This window comes from Columba livia, chromosome 14, assembly GCF_036013475.1.
Source record: "Columba livia isolate bColLiv1 breed racing homer chromosome 14, bColLiv1.pat.W.v2, whole genome shotgun sequence".
Taxonomy (NCBI): domain Eukaryota; kingdom Metazoa; phylum Chordata; class Aves; order Columbiformes; family Columbidae; genus Columba; species Columba livia.
In genome coordinates, this window is record NC_088615.1 from 10,273,561 (window position 1) to 10,291,330 (window position 17,770).

The 17,770-nt window shown below is 45.1% G+C and overlaps 1 protein-coding gene and 1 long non-coding RNA gene across 2 annotated transcripts; both read right to left on the reverse strand.

The window, feature by feature from the left end:
• Positions 1-276: 276 nt before the first annotated feature.
• LOC110359516 (uncharacterized) lies at positions 277-5,081 on the reverse strand. Its single transcript, XR_002414772.2, has 2 exons — positions 3,010-5,081; positions 277-1,450 (listed from the first exon to the last, which is right to left on the reverse strand). It is a non-coding gene; the product is annotated as an uncharacterized LOC110359516 (long non-coding RNA).
• A 2,721-nt stretch (positions 5,082-7,802) lies between these two features.
• UBE2B (ubiquitin conjugating enzyme E2 B) lies at positions 7,803-16,272 on the reverse strand. The gene is made up of 6 exons (XM_065029992.1): positions 16,058-16,272; positions 12,753-12,833; positions 12,036-12,061; positions 10,874-10,963; positions 9,169-9,257; positions 7,803-8,370 (listed from the first exon to the last, which is right to left on the reverse strand). The coding sequence occupies exons 1-6, from the start codon at positions 16,099-16,101 to the stop codon at positions 8,242-8,244; spliced, it is 459 nt and encodes a 152-aa protein (XP_064886064.1). The 5' UTR covers positions 16,102-16,272; the 3' UTR covers positions 7,803-8,241.
• Positions 16,273-17,770: the final 1,498 nt, after the last annotated feature.

Sequence of the window (17,770 nt, forward strand, 5' to 3'; positions counted from 1 at the left end):
TGCTATGATTTAGAGTGTTCTAACAAATTGACATTAGAGAGTGCCCTGAGGAGCCACTGGATCACAGTGATGAGCCACCCAGAGCTCTCCCCAGCAGGAGAAGTGGGGGGACCGAAATACCCCCCTCGCATCCCAGTTTCCAGGAAAAAACACCAGCAATGAGTGAAACCAGGAGAGCTCCACCTTTGCCTGGTGGGTTATCGCACTGTAACCACACTCCCTGCCTTATCTGCAAACACAGCAACCTCGAAAAGGATGGATCGCAACACAAATATCTATAATTTCTCCTTCTTTATTTCTGTATACAAAAGAGCAAGCATGCAAACAAAACTGGGAACAACAAACTGAGTTCTCCAGTCTGCTCATTTTCCCACTTAATAGAGGGTATGTTTTGCTACCAATTCAATGGAAAAATTCTTTTAGGTCTCCATGGGAACAGCATTGGGTCTATAATACTTAACCATAAGTACCAAATTCTATAAGCTTTGGCTGAAACTTTTTAATGTTCTTTTTAAAGATCTCTGCGGATAAAGAGCTTCAGGCTCTGGAGCCAATAAAGTCAATGAAGCAGCTTTGACGGGCATCAAAAGTTCACTTGCAAACTTTTCTACAAAACAGTTACTGGAATTTAGGGAAAGCGAGCACAAAGAAAACACTGTAATAACTGACACAACGACCCTTTCAACAAGGAGAGCAAGCCGTCTTTTTAATGAAATTGGACTTAATGTATGTTTGGACCAGACAGTGAAAGGAAATCTCTCACCAGCACATCACAAGGCCAACAATGTGTAAACAGATAATAGCAAGAGCTGTGTGGTTCATAATTAATTCAAAAGAGATGGCATTTCTGCCTTCTTCCCAGTTCAGGTCAGTTGCCTCTCAGTGTGTGTGAAGTACCGTATTTCAGAACTAAATCCTTCCATTCCCATCACAATAGCAATAACATGAAGTAATAAAAATAACAATATTTACATTTACTGGACATTGTACTTACATGGCAGAATTCTGGGCAAAACCCTGAACACATAATCTTCTCTTCACACCCAAATAAACTTGAACAGAAACACAAATAATAAATGAGTTGTGACGATAAGCAACAGTGTTACTGATAATATGATATGGAAACCAAGCAGTTCAAAGTTCAACTCATAGCTTCGAAAACAGCATGGACACCTCCACTGATTTGTAAGCAAGGGTTTATTTAGGATAAAAACAAATGTGGGTCTCAGATGCTTGGGATGACCTCAGGTTGACCCACCTATTCCCCGGTAAATAGGAACGTGGTCCCCGTGGGGTGCGGAGGTGCTGCCACGCAGGTGGAGCCGCTGCCCGGGCTGCCGTCCCTTCCCAGCTCCGCGGCTCCCCAGCCCAGCCCGTGGTATGTGTACCAAATTGGCAGCTGTCAAAAATTATTCAGCTTCAAAATTAATCAGACACGGCAGTTAATGACCTGAAATGAAAAACAAGGAAAGGAACACAAGATCTTTTCAGTTCTGCGGGTTGAGGACTGATGACCCCACGCTACAGGTGGAGGCTCGGGCAGGAGGAGTCACCTCGCCTTCGATGTGAACAGCCTCTGCACCAAGGTCTCTAATAAATCAGTCGACACCATCATACCATAGTAAGGCCTTTATACCATAGTGTGACCCGGCCCTGGCACATTTTTAAGGGCAAAAATAAATATATTTTATGGCATCGCTGATTTCCTCATTAAAACATTCACATACCGGGATTTTCAAAACGCACTTTCTCTTACTAACGTTTTCACTAGCTCAGAAAATCCCACGCTGCGTGCTTTGACCACATCATAAAGAAAAAGGCTTCATTTTGGATGCTGAACAACAGGCACTGTTTAAGGGTAGCACGGTTACTTTTTGGCAGGATACAGCTTTCACACAGACCAGCTCAGCAATGCGACTCTGACACAAGCATTAAGAATGGATTCACCCAGTCACGGGGGCTGGAACATTACCATTAGTGGGACAGTACCAAATACAGAAGATACTCTGTCTTAAAAATCTTTATTTTCAGTGCAGAAACATGGGAGAATGACAAGAAACCTTTAGGGAATATTGCAATTTCCACAGCCTGTGATGCTAATTACAGTCATTATCAGAGTCTAAAAAGTTCTGCGTATTTTTTGTTCTCTGCTCATGGCAGCTGCGGTATGAGACAAACTCAAGGTGCAATAACAATGCTAAGCACAAAAAAAGCCCCAAACTCTAAACCCCATTTATTTTCAATGTTACTGCCTAATTATTTAATGTTTCTATAATAACCAATTCAAAAAGCCCTCCCATCTCCTATGCACACACACATGATCCAAGGTATATTATTTTCCAAAATGACACCTTCTATCCGTGGAATGCACAGCAAAAGCAGAACAGCACAGGGGGTTTCAATGCATTCTCTTAGTTCCTTTTTTATTTTTTTTTAGATTTAGCTCCTTTTTCTGCTACCTCTTACACCATTCTTTCAACAGGAAGAGATTTCCAGATTTCATGTTCAACAAAACTGTCCACGCATGTACAACAACGCACAATTCTTCTTTGTTCTCCTAGTTTTGGACTGGTGTCACCCCAAAACCTTTCATGAAATAAAAACAATGCCTCCTAAATCGCTCACCACTGGCTATATGGTGTTTGTACGGCCCAAGGGCCAGATCCAAGCAAGGGTTTATATCAGCGACTAGTGCAAGGTCTGAGTTTACACCTTCTAATGACAACAGGTGCCCCACAACGGATCTGTAAGAACACCCCAATGCTGCAGCGGACAGATGCATTTTGTACTCTGTTGAACTTCTTTGTTAGAAAAATTAATGAAAGCAGGGAGGGAAGGCCAGATAATTCTTTTATCCAGTGACTTAAATAACATTAACCAGAGTGCTGGAGCTGCTCACAAACAAACCCATCCGGAGCCTCTGGGTTTCCCACTCGCAGCCCAACCAGCCTCTCGGTCTTTTATCCATCAAAAGGAGCAGAGGTGGAGAACGGCGCCTCGCCAACTCACATGCTACAGCAGATTGGCCGTTCATTACATCTTTCATTTTCCAAAAAAACATCTCTAAACAAATAAATCACAGCATTTGCCTGGGACAGCTTCTGCAAACAGTGAAGTGCTCAAATAAAGTACAAGGCAGGGGAGTCTGGGCAGATGACGAGGCTCTTCCTCTCCTCAGCATTGTGACGTACATCAACAGCTATTCTGACGGAATTCTGACAGGCTAAACACGAAGTACTTCGCTATCTGTCTATATTACCCTACCTATTTTATTTTGAATAACTGAATGCCGCTGTAGTGATCAGGGAATCTTCCTTTTTTTTCAAGTAAATTTTTTATTAGGGACCTCCTAATCTCGAAATATTTAAAGCTTTATTTGTTTGACACATTTAATTAATTGACTATTAATACAAAACCTCCCACAAAGAAACAATGGATATACCACCCCAAGCTGTGATTTCTTCACTTCTCACAGCCTAAGGCCTCAATTCTGCAATTACACACATTTATCTGTGCTACAGTGAAGAATCCCAATGGGACGACTCACACTAGTGAAGTTAATCACATTTGTGAAGATCTGAGTCCCACAGTTTTGGCTCGGGACCATATTTGGATGAGACATCTTCAGGGAACCAAGATCTGAAGAGAGCAGCACCAGCAGAGTCGTGTTTGAAGCTTCTCATGAATAACGTTAGCAGGATAAACCTGAAGGCAAAGGTGTTCTCGTACTTGAAACTCTGGGGAATCACCACAAACAACTCTGACCTGCCACTGGTCCTCCCTCTTGACCTACCCAAAAGTGCTGCAGGTCTGGACGCCTCCATCTCTCCTGTAAAATCAGGTGAGTGACGTGCACATATAGCACAAAAGGACTGGGATGAATAATTTTAAAATGTCTTCAGAGTGATTTTAGATCTTTACATGGGATTCGACAGAAAATAAGTGATTATGAACTGTGTAATATTGATGAACCAAAGCCCCAGGAGAAGCTATAAAACCAAAATCTGTGTAACCATCAGCACTTCCTTAATTAATCCCACCATCCCAGCAAGCTTTGTGAATGATGTTTCCTAATTAATTGATTTAAAAATCAAGCAACCCAGCACACTATTAAGAAATTAACCATGCCACAAAGTTTATCATGACCACACTGTGCTCTTGTGAATCAGTATACTTGAACTTTTTTGTCCATTAGTTCCACTGGACTCCTGCTCTTGGCAGCATGAAAAGGCAAGTGCAGCAGCTGTGTTCATGCTGCCCTTTATCCACAGTCCTCACCCGTGCTTCGGCAACAGAAGCTCTTCAGACACCCACCAATAGCATGCGTATTTGGGGGATTCTCTCTCTCCTGAAGGAGGGCTGAATTACACCAAATTCCTGACATCTGGGTGACAAACCAACAGGAGCGCTGGAGGGGTTAAAAGCTGTATAGACGAGGTTCTTAGGGACATGGTTCAGTGCCAGAGCTAGGTTATGGTTGGACTCGATGATCTTGAGGGTCTCTTCCAACCAAAATGGTTCTATGATTCCATGAAGCCCGGCCCGTGGTGGCTCCAACCCATCTCTGAGCAAAGCCTTCGCAGGTTTCCCCGAGACCCGAAGGCACCGAGCTGCCACCGAGCACGGTTATGGCAGCTCGCCCGACACCACCTCCCCGGGGCCCTCCTGAGGCTTCGGGGCTTCCCAGCCGCCCCTCCGCTTCGCTCCGTTTGACACGTCCCACCGCTGCCGGCCCGGGCCCGCGGGTGAGGCACGAAGGGCTGCCCAGCCCCGCGGCCACCCCACCCTGCGCAGCACCGGCCCCGGGGCTCCGCGGAGGCCCCGGCCCGGCCCGCCGTTCCTCCAGCCCGGGCGCGCCTGCGCAGCCCCGCCTGGTCTTCCCGGGCAGGGCGGCGGGGCGGGCGGAGGCTTTGCGGAGCTCGGCTGCGGGGCGGCGGGGCGGTGCTCGCCGGGCAGAGCCGGGCTGGGGCAGCGCGGCTGCCCGGGAAAGGTGCCTCTCCTGCCCTCGGCCGCACCGAACGGCGAAGGGCGCGACCCCGGGGAGCCCCGCGGGCTGCAGACGGCTCGGGGTGCCTGGCAGTACGTACCTGCGCTGCAGTTTAAATCCGCCGCGGAAGAGTTAACGTGCCGGTGGATCCCCGAGCTGCGCTCCTGCAAGGCGGGGCTGCTCCTGGGCGCTCCCAGCCGGGGCAGGGCCGGTCCGTACTGCAAGTGCGAGGACAAGAAGAAATGGCCTCAAGTTGCACCAGGGGAGGTTCAGATTGGATATTGGGAAAAATTTCTTCCCAGAAAAGGCTATAAAGCCCTGGAACAGCCTGCCCAGGGATGTGGTGGAGTCACCATTCCGGCAGAGGTTCAAAAGATGTGGAGATGAGGTTCTCAGGGACACGGTTTAGTGCCAGAGTTATGACTGGACTCGATGATCTTGACGGTCTCTTACAGCCAAAATCGTTCTACGCAGGGAGCAGGGAAAGCAAAGGAAGGAGGAAATCCCACCAGCCTGAACATCAGTACAAACAAACCAGTGGTGGTGGTGTTTTGCCACCAGCTGCAGGAGCAACCCAAGTCCAGGCTGGCGACACCAGGGAGCCAACAGGGAAAAGAGTGAAGCCACTGTGTGCTGTGGGAGGTGGGCTTGGCAGTCATTATGTGCTTACACCATAATCAACAGACTCATTTTGCCTGGCAATCGAACTGTTTCTCTCTCAAGTTTTAACTGATTTTAATCTATGCTCTATTTTCAATGTGTACTTCAGGAGGGCTTGCAAGAGTTGCCAGTCCTGTTCCCCAGCAGCTCCTGGGGGACGATGTGTGCTCTCCTGCACACTCAGAATTCCCACCTCTAGAAACACTGGTTTCTCTTTCCCAGCATCTACCCACAGGTAATCATCAAAAACCTGAATTCTCACCATTGGGCTGGTCTCATCCAGATCCTACAGCCATAATAGTGTTAACACATGAGATATGGGCAAACAAGGGAACTTCCAACTCCACAACACACCAGGAATACAATAATTAACTTTGTGGGACAGCAGAACATTTTCCACGCAGGCTTTACTCGCTGCAGGCTCCAAACCCTGCCTACAACAGAGAACACCACTTGATGCCTTCAACCGTGTGCGTGTGGCCATATATTGTGGGTCCCTGCCTGGGCACTCTGCGTTAGCAGTGCTGATCGCTAATTAAAACTCCTTCTGCTCCAATTCCATTTCTCAGACATAAGCTGCCTCCATCCCAGATACATTAAAAACATTTTCTGAGCTTCATCAATGTATAACTAGGCTAAATTGGCTGTTCGGGAATAATTAAATTAATGTGGACTCTAATGAACAGCAAATCTCAGACTCACGCACGTGTCAAAGGAACAAAAATAGCGAGACAGGAGGCAAAATTAAAAACCGAAATCTTTCAAGTTCACACTAACTCTCTTAGGAAGCTTTTTCATACTATATTTGTGAACAAAAATCTCTGCACTGATGCTGCTCTATGCCATGTAACACCACTTTCCTTGTGTTACTGTAATCGCACAATATCCAAAAGGCAAATTGGATCCTTTGGGGTTTCTCTTATTAATTAGACAAGAGTGAAGAATTTTTAAACACAAATTCACTGACTCAAGGAAAGCAAACCGACTTAGCAAGATCGCAGTTTAGTATTACTTAGCACTAATGTTTCTGAGCCTTTGTGCACTAGTTACAGTTTTCTAACAGTTCTTATCTAAGGTAGAATAGTTTTGCACCACCAGCTACTAACACAGAATGGTTCGACTTTCTTTCCGATTGCTGTAGCGCTGCTCCTATAAGTCACAAAACAACTTTATGAGCAGGTTTGAGGTGTAAATTAATACTCCTGTTTCACTACATCAACAGAGACTTTTAGTAATCACTATTGCAAATACACAATGTGTTCTTTTCTAGCTGAAATAAACTTTCACGGCTTGTCAGGCCACACTGAGCTGTATATTTCTGGTCTGGGATTTGGGGGGGTCTTAATACACTCATAATACTGGTTGGAATTTTGACAGGATTACAATTTTGCTGCTGGGAGGGTAAAAACAATTTAAAAAGGGTCCAATCCTTTCCTGTGGTCAGCCAGCCTGGCTTACAGAATACAGTAAGAAGTTACCACACCAGCATTTCCCAAAACAACCCCAAACTTCTTTAAAACTGGCAATTTAAGACTATGTGGAACCTCTGTGATAGAGATCCAAGACCTGACCATGTGGTACACAGCCAAGTTCCAAGGAATAACACCACTAAATCTGCAGACACATTTCCTTCTGTCGGTGATTAACTTTTTCCCTACCCCAAGGGAAACTAACGGGACACCTCTTTAATTATTTGATAATAATTAGATATTAGATAACAAGATATTAATAACTATATTATAGTATCAGTATGGGAATATAGGATAGATTTAGATGACAACATTTTACAACTTGGTAAAATACAATCTCCCTGAAAAATAAAAGAATACATAATCATCAAGCCTGGTCATCCAGGTCCTGTTTGCAACTCTGCTGTTGGTTTAAAGTGGGACTTCCAACAAAACAGTTACAGCTGCTTCCCCATTTGTAAGTCAGCAGCTGCCAACATTGCTGTTCCTCATACAACTGAGGACACAGAATCAAGTGCTGGTGCAGAAGCAGACGCATCCAGTGAAGACAGTTGCATCTTGGATTAACTTTTTGTATCTGTTTGCATCTGTTTGTAAAGTGTTTGTAGGTGTAACTAGTGTATAGCAAAAGGGAAAACAGACTAAAAATGAGCCCTTTGAAAGAGATACAGAGCGAAAGCACAATGTCTTGCACTAAGGTTATGTATTTAACAGTTTTACATGAAATATTTATATATAAAAACTTTGTTAAGTGCTTTTCTCCAATTTAAAAATCTAAAGAATTCAAAAATAAGGCATTCAATATTTGAAAAAGTACAGATTTACAAAATGTGTATATTCTGTCATGAAAACTCCACACCAACATTATACACTTGGAAAAAAAATACAAACAGGATATATTACAAATTTATGTAGCAATAACTTAGTTCATACCATGCAATAAAAAGTACGTTAATCAGGATACACAAGCTTTTAAGTTTCCTAAACTGGAGGGCTTAATTTTGGTTGCAAATGAGTTTTTATGCAAATTCTTAGAACTGTGGCACTTGAAATTTCTGGTAGCCTTTATACTGAAAATTAAATCGTACATAATGATTATGAGGAGGGAGAGTAACAGAGCGGCTGTTACGAATCATTCCAACTTTGTTCGACAATAGCTGAAACTCTTTTCTCATATTCCCGTTTGTTCTCCTGGTAGAGTTGTGCCGCCTGACTGTTTGCTGGACTGTTTGGATTAGGTTCATCAAGTAGAGACTGTCAAAAGGGGAGAAAAAAAATGTGAGACAAACCAACACATTTCAAATCAGGGAAAAATCAACTTACAGCTTTCAAATGTGTCTCAGGAGGCAGACATGACTCACAAGAGCCCAGTTGAAAAAAACCCAGTTAAACTCATGGTTAGACACCCATAATTACATTGCTGAACCTCAAATTATACACTGCATAAGTATTAGCACTGCGTGCACTTCTAGGTTCACAAACCTAACAGATACATGGTCATTTTTGCCAGTTAGCAGTATGATGCTAATTGATTATTTAGCACTTACAGTACTATTGTCATTCAGGACTAAAGAGGGGTTTAAGATACCTCCTATAAAACTTCACTGCAGAAAAACAACCATGCAGGAGAAAAGAAAAATGTGCATTTTTGCCGTGCCAGGCTACTTTTACTTATTCCAAGTAAATCAAGTTTCAGCAGTATTGTCTCCTTGAGGACTTCCTAAGGCAAGGCTTCATGCTAAAGGTTACAGCATTTCAAACACCAGGCAAATTTCTACATCTGATGTCCTACCTTTACAAAAACAGTTAGAAAGGAATCAAAATCCGTAACTGTCTTCCCGTAAAAAAATAAAATAGCAGTTTTGTAGCTCAAAATCAGTAATTACATAGGTCAGCACCATGGCCTTTATTTGATGTAAAAAGCTACTGCTTAGCTCACAAGTATTTGAAGTCCCCTTGATCCAGACAGCTGCTAGCCACATCACTGAGCTGTGTATTCTGGAGCAGAGATAACGACAACATAACTATTTGCCAAAATAGAGGCAAACTTACCTGAATTGAAGTTAAAATAGATGAAACATCGTATGTTGGACTCCAACGATTCTGAAGAATATCTAAACATATGCTACCATCCGCATAAACTGTAAATACAACACAGATTATAATTTAGAAACTCAGATTGATTTTATAGTTGGTTCACTACATGCTGTTCAAGGCAGAGTTACTGTTCCGATCCAGTCTGTGCTTAAATTAACGCTTTAGGAAAGAGGACAGCAGTTATGTCTCTCAATCTCCTGTAGTCTGACTTGTATTTTGAAGGAAGTAACAGAACACTCCAGAGGAAAAGAAGGAAAGTCTGAAGATTGTGGCATTAGCACAGAACTGGTAGACTTGGTTTCTTGCTCCTCTGGTGTGACTTCCCAGCGAGACATTTACTGCAGGAATGGAATCCATGGGACCAGCTGCAGATCGCTGAGTCTGAAGGGACTCACACACTGAACAGAGGGAGTTTGTGCCCTGTTCTCACATACTCTACACTAATTATGAGAGACGCTAAGGCAGGTAATAGAAAATACTGCAAAGTGTGCCTGAAACCCTACTGCTATCTAGATACCTCTCAGTAGAATCATAGAATGGTTTGAGTTGAAGGGACTTTCCCAGCTCCCCCAGTGCCCCCCCTGCCATGAGCAGGGACATCTTCACCAGCTCAGGTTGCTCAGAGCCCCGTCCAGCCTGGCCTGGGATGTCTCCAGGGATGGGGCATCCACCACCTCTCTGGGAAACCTGGGCCAGGCTCTCACCACCCTCAGTGTACACAATTTCTTCCTCATGTCTACCCTGAATCTCCCCTCCTTTAGTTTAAAGCCATTGTGCCTTGTCATTTTAATACAAGAGCCTGTATGAATCAGATTTGCCACTCAAACTCTTATACCCCAGTCTTATAGCTTGTTCATGCCCAAAAAACCCAACAAATTACAAAAACCTTGTCAGAGGCACACTGGCATTAGTTTTCCATGACAGATGAACGGTTAAAGAGCACTGCCTAGAAAGTCACCAAACAGAAGACAAGGTTACCCATTCAAAGAGGGCTCAAGCTACAAGAAATGCAGCAATGGGCTTACGCTTCAGCCCTCCAGTCTGTATCCATCTTTGCTACAGACTCGTGGGGAAAAGCAAAAGACAAGGTTTGTGTTTTCTGTATGCAAGAAAGTGCTGGAGCAGGAACCATGGCACTGTCCTCGTAACGCTGCCCTCATCACGGGGTTTAGATCAGCTGCGCTCCCCTATGGCTGCACGTTCTCGCCTTCTGCTCTGAGCTAGTACTGGTTGGTACAGTGAACCAAACGAGGGCATGGACTTGGCTGAAATCTCACCTGACAAATAAATTACATTGGGCTCAGTCAGTTCCCCACTCCAACGCAGGATGTGGCCACACGCACCCAATCGCTGTGAAACAGAAGGGGGAAGGAATCTGCAGCCAGAATCACCTCTCTAGGCCAAGCTAAGTGCAGCTGCTGCAAATGCTCGCAGGCTTTGCTACCGAGGCTGTGCATCGATTAGAAAGAGACAGAGAGCTGCTCCTTATAGCATCATAATTCTTAATTTTTCATCAAGCAGTTGCTGTCCCAGACATCTCCTTAGGAGACAGCAATGAAGAGAGATGGAGAGCTGTTAGGCATTCTGGAGCTTTGCAGAATACATGACCACACGGTAATATTTAATGGGTATTAAAGCTAAATAAAAAAGTTTTACTCACCATTTGGATGGAACATTTTTGATAAAAACCTAACAGTTGGAGGCTTATTTGGATATTCTTCTGAAAATTCTATTACTAGTTTAAAAGTACCTGTCCAAACAAACATAAGTACAATCAGGTAACTAAGAACAACACCTCCAGGAATACATACAACGTAAGTTAATTTAGGTGCCCCATGATCAATATTTCTCCTCACCATTATATACACAAACAACATGGAATCTACTTTCTTTTAATATATTTAAAGTGATAATGGAACTACAGAACTACTACTTAGCGATATAATAAACCCAGCAGCAGCAGCTGGTGGAAGCTTGGAGCCTCACAGTACACAAGGCAAACGCAGCCAGATCCAACATCAATTATTCCACCCCAACTCCAACCCCCCCCGCCTTTTCTGTGACCCAACATGCCAGTTTCAGGGACTTCGGTGACTTTAAGGCGTTTCATTAAGAAGGCACGGTGGTGCCAGCAAAGAAACACCGGAATTTCATAATCAGCAATCTCAGTCTTTGGAGCTCATGACTGATTCACTGAAAACCTTTATTATGGATCAGTGAATAATTTACTGTAACTGCTCCAACCCAACACAGAGGAAAAACCCATCTGCTGCTGATTACTGCAATAATAGTATAATTATTAAACTCATTATTCCTCATATGCCTAAGGGAGGTTCATTACACACCAACTTTCATGTTTATGTACAAATTTGGTATTCCCTCCCCCTCACTGAGTTCTATATTTGAAACAATTCAAGATCTTTCACCTGTTCCTCATTAAGAGAACAGAGATGAATCAAACATGCCACAAAGAAGAAACCAGAACAGCACCCTGTCTTCTTGTGCTTAGCTATGGAGATGTGAAAACATCTGGCAGCATCAGACCAACCTCCCCCACTAAGAGCTCTGGTGTATCTGTATAAACAGCTCTTGATACAAGCATTTCCTCGCAGCTTTCTAACTAACCATCAGCCACTGTGACAAGGCACTGCTTACATCCAAATATGTATTTTTACAGCCAACAAGACCTTCCTCCTTCACTTGCTTGCTTAGTTTGTTTCAAATTATATACAGATAACATCTATTATTTTTTCAAAGCAGAACGATGTTAACAGTGGTAATACTTAAAAGAATGAGAGAGGATATAAAAGTTAGTGGCTTACCGTCTTCAAAAGGTGTCCCTTCTGGCCTGAAAGGTTTTAAAAATAAACTCCAGTTAAAAATTATCATTACCTACTTCTAAACAGGCACAACAAATGTATATCTTCTCTCTCATACTCCCCAGGTATCCAAATGCAATCCCCAAGAGCTTTGTTGTATCTAACACACGTTCCCATAGCCAATCTGCTAGGCTACTTTATTGTCATTGCAAACAAAATATATGCCATGACATGACCAGATGGGACCTAATGAGCAAATTACTAGCAAGCATACTTCAGTTTTATGAAGGATACTGAGGCAGTTCCTGGTCTGTAGGATGTGTAATGTAACTTCCTAGACAGAACCTGGACCTCATTCTGCTGGAAATCAATCCAATCACTGCTAATACATCTGGATTTAATGGCTGAGAACATGCGGCTGTTATGTACTTTAAAGAGAAAGCCTGCTTTTTCATAACCCAACTCCTACACAGTCTAACCTATTTATTAAACCATATGCAAGCTTTATTCAACAACAACAACAAAAACGTATTTAAATTTTTTCTTTCCTATGTGTTCTGTGTTACCCCTAAAACCAGCCTTTTACTGCAACAGCTTGGTCACTTTTCTAAGTTTCCCAACTTCATGTACATAAAAGAATAATTGTAAAAACAAACCCCAGGTTTCATTATATTTAGCCCTTTGATACAGATTTTTTTTATAGTGATCAAAAACTCTTACCCAAATATAACTGCATTCCACTGCATTATATTATTCTCAGATGGTGCACCACTGACACCCACAGGAGGGTCTTCTTGCAATCTAAGAATTACAAATATAGAATGACAAGCTTTGTATCAATGAAATATTTCCACTTGCAAGTATAATTTAACAGCAATATCCACATTTGGTAAATATTTTCTCATTCCAAACCACAGAATACACAACGCATTCCACGCAGTTTATCAATACTCCAAAGGACAAACCTACAAGATGATGCGCATCAAGATTTTCTCATGTATTACACCAACACACTGTAACGGCCCAACAGGTCAGATTGAGTGTGCAGGGAGCAAAGCATTAACTCCAAGAGTAATTTAAGGTAGAGGTGCAGCTGGGACTGACAGTATTACACCGTGAGCTACAGAAGAGCGCTTGCTGCCGGATGCCGTGCCGAAGGGAACGAACGCCGAGCCCAGGCAGCGACACGCAGCACACTGCAGCGCCTGGGACCGTCAGCACAGCTCCTCCTGCGCTCCCAGAGCCGCACGCGTAATGTGGCTAAATTGGGTATGAGCTTATTCTGACTGGCAAGCCGATTGATTCAAAAGGGAGAGGGGGGGAAACCTGTGTACTGCTCCCTCTTCCCGCTTCAACAAACGTGTTGGTATCTAAAGTAATTGTGGAAGCATTTTAGATTTTTAGTTCCTTAATCCTTGGACTAGGAAAAAGCATGTTACTTATTGAAAGTCACATCAACCTAGACCATACACAACATATATCGCAACTAAAGAATAGGACTGAGATACTCTCCATCTGAAATTTGCCCAATAAAACCCCTTCAGTGACAGCTCTCACCCACCCCACTTATTCAGCCTCCTGAATTTTGCAAGAATAAAGAAAATGAAGTCACTGCCCTTGCTCCAAAAGCAATTCTTCAGTGTTAACATGGGGTTTAACCACATCACAGTACACCCTTATGAGCAAGTCACCACCAAAAGCCCTGCAGACCAAGTAACAAATTCCAATTAAGGTGGGTGTGCAAATGCAGATTTGTTCAGGGCAGACACTGGTGCGCAGCCAGAACATTGCGCAGGTCGCCTCTGATCCCCGTGTCCACATCCCCACTCCCCCAGCACACCCAGTCCAGCCAGCTTAGTATCAACAGCATAAGCTGCCGACTATTTTGGGCAGGTAGAGGAGGAACGGGGCTTCTCACTGTGTGACAGCCGGGCTGCACGCCAGCAATAATGCCCAAGCGTTCAGCCGGACTAATGTATCTGAAGGATGGATTTGGTTTTTAGATCAAGTTAAAAAGCTCACATGCACCCTGCTGTCAAAGGCTCCAACTACTGAAAGGTTGTGGCAAGGACTGGAAATTAGACTGATTAGAACGGGGCCTGGAAATCTTTAACAGCCAGGGAAAATGTGTTCAGAGCCTCTTTTCCAACAGCAAAAACTAAAAATTAATTAACTTGGTTTTCTTTCGGTTCAGTCCAACAAATTATACGAGATACAAAATCTGTTGAGCTGTTTCTCTCTTCACTGCTCTCAACAATCACAGTATGCAAAATAAGTTTGTATTTAATAAAGTGAATCAGAGTTCAGAGCACACAGTCTGCTTTTTCAGTATTAGGTATTATACAAATAATATAAGGCTAAACAAAAATAACTTATGGTAGAAAGGAGAAAAGTAAAAAAATGATGTAAAGATGTTGCATAAGCTTTGGGGTATTAAAGCTGTCATGCATTTGATAAATAAATTTGATTTACTTTGTGTTTGTTTAGTTATAATTTTCCACAGCTATCACGTCTTCTCGCCACCTTACATTTCAAAGTTATTAAACCAGTCCTTCTAAGATTATATAATCACAAAAAACATGTCTGATTGCAATCCTGAAAAATTACTTAGTTCCTCACCCTAAAAAAAAATGAAAAACACTGGTTCATGTCATCTGTGTAACCAAACACAAAAGACTGAGTATCCTCCTTTGATTTGAACAGGAGTCAAGCAACACCTGCTCAGCAAACGCCACCACCCAAACGCAACAGAGGAGACAGGCTCCACATCTCAAAAACCTCCAGCTTTCGGTAGAGTCACAAATCAGGCTTTTACAGCTGCAGTTTTACATGCAGTCACGTAAAGCAACGACACCACACGTCAACTGTTTACTGATGTATTTTCAGATACTGGTCTAACACAGCTACGCTAAAAAAAGAGTCACTATCAAAGCTGACTCACCTCCAACAACTTACGAGCGACTCCGGTCCAGGGAAATCATACGACATTATTGCAAAGCTTACAAAAGACCCCCACACCTTTTTCCACACTATTCTAAGTGTGTTTACATGTGAGACTGGAAATAAATTATTCTACAGTCTGTGGTTCGGTCATTAACATTTAAAAGAGTGCAACTAATAACTGCATCTTCAGCTGTTTGTGTATGTTATACAGGAGAGTCTTGATTGAAAACCTTAGAATGGCATGCGCACAAAAACATTAAAGGCCATCTTACTTTTTTTATTACATACAGACAAATCAAGCGTTTGCTAATTCTTTGCGCTTCATTTTCCGATGTCCGTCCCGAATTGCGCCTGTTTCCAGAGCTCGTCAGCCCAGCAAGCCCCAAGCGCCAGCAGAGCCCGGTCCTTTCGGAACACGGGGCCAAAGCTTGTGCGAGGAGCGGGAGCAGCGGGGGGCACGGCACGAACACCCGGCCCCGCACCGCCGGGCCCCCCAGGGCAAGGGCACCCCCGGACACTCACACCTGACCCGACACCCACCGCAGCCCCCGCCCCACCGCCCGCGGGGAGGCTCCCCGGCCCCGGGCCCTCCCTGTGCGGGCGGCCGGGCCCTGCCCTTGTTTTGGAGGCTCCGCTTCAACTTTTATCCTCAGACGCCCCCAGCCGTCGACGCACAGGCGAGGCGGGCGGCACAAAGCCGGCCCTGCAGGGCAGGATCCTCCGCTCCCCCTCCCAGCCCCGCTCCCCGAGAGGGCGATGGGGGAAGCCGCCGGCTCGGAGCGCTCCGGTCCCGCGGCACCCAGCGAGGGAAGACCCGGGAAACGGGGACTCGGTGCCAGCCCCCCCGGCACAAAGGAGCGGGGCCGGAGGGACGGCCCGGGACACGCCGCCCCCGTGCAGCTCCTCGCCGCTGCCCGCGGGGACGGCTTCCCCGGCCCGGACGAGCCCGAGCCCGAGCCCGAGCCCCGCAAACGGCCGGGTCAGGCCCACGGCCGAGCGACGCTTCCCCCACTGCCGGGCCGGCGCCGGCTCCGTCCCCCAGGGGGAGTCCCCGCTCTCCGCCATGCCGGGGTCCTGCTCACCTCTTGAAGTCGCGCATCAGCCTGCGCCGCGCCGGGGTGGACATGATCGCCGCGGGGAAAGAGTCCGCGGCCGCAGCGCCGCCTCCCTCCACCGCCGCCTGCACAAACAACCCGCAATGGCGTCTCCCTCCGCGGGGGGCGGGCCGCGCCGCTGGGCCGGGCGACGTCGCGGGCTCCGGGGGGGCGGCTGAACCCGGGCCGGCCCACCGCACCGCACCGTGGGGGGAGGCGCCTGCGCAGCTCCGCGGGCCCGTGAGCGCTCCCCGCGGTACCCCCGCACGTCCAGCCGCAAAAAGGCTGCGGTATCGGACCCTGCCGTACCCGGCTCCGTGAGTCCGGCTCCATCACCCCTGTGGCAGATACAGTTTTGTTTTGGTTTAATTACAGTTTGGGGCTTAAAGAAAGCAGATTTTGGCAAGGGCGAAACAGCAACATTCTGCTTTTAACTTGGAGCTGCTGAACAACCTCAAACTTGAAATGGCACAAGGAGTGAGAAATCGTTTTACAAAAATATTTGTACCCACTTGGCTTATGCGCTGAAGGGGAATAATAGGGAACCAGGGCAGGGATGTTAATATTTGTTTTTTTAATCCTATTATTCCAACAGACTCGAGCAGATCTCTTTGAAGTCATGACCTAATTCTTTTGTGGAGCCTTGGACGTTAGCCCCAGAACTTGGATTTGTGTGACTACATGTGCCTCCTTGCTTTTCCTTCAGAAGATTTTAAGGAGGTCAAAACATCATCAGACTCATAATGAAGTGACAGAAATAAACATTCTTTATCCTCTGCCTGTTTCTTTTGCCCCCGGCTCTCCATGTGCTTGAAAAGCTTGGATCCTGGGTTTAATTTAGCACAAAGCTCCTAGCTGCTTTTTGCCCAAGTTCATGCCAAACCCACACTGCAGCAGCTCCACTGACACAGGTTACTTTAGACACAGCTGACCCGAGTGCTGCTTGGTTTTTACCTTTTACCAGGATTTCACCCTGCAAGGTCTTATGCTCTGAACACTTTTTATCCCAACGTGAAAATATTCAGATGCTAAAAGTGAGATATAAGCACAGGAATTCACGTAAAGCGTGATACTGCAAGGGAATGTAATAAGAAACTGTCATTCTGCAGCCACTAAAACATTATTCCCCACACTAGCCAGAAATGGTTCCCAACAAACAACTCTCTCTGCTGGATTTTCCTCCTCCTCCCATCACATGGACATTTGGATCTTACATTCCACTGCTGCTCCTCTGGCTTTATACAGTTTATATTTAGCTCCAGCTAATTCGTACGGGAGAAGGCAGACTGTAAAAAACAAGTGCAAGCTTGGACCTGTATAAATAATGAACAGCAGTTTAGGAACATTCATTATTTCACTCCTAACAGGTGCTCTAGCACCCCCTACCCCGGGGGCAGCTCTGCCCTTTGAACATCAAGTGCCCCTCAAGCCCCCCAGACTCCAAGCTCAGGACCTGCACTGAGAATAAACACAAAGCAAACCCCAAACAGCAGGCACCACACCAGAACTAAATCAAATCCTATGTTGTTTCCACCTGTCTTCGGAACTTTTTCAACAACAGCTCAGCAGTGACATTGGGAACAGTGTGTTGATGTTCTTGAACAGAAAGTTTTCCTTTTAATCCTATCTGGCAGTTCCATAGGTGTGGCTGGTAGTTTTATTAATAAATGGAAACCTTTTTTTTTTTTCCTTTGAAGAACT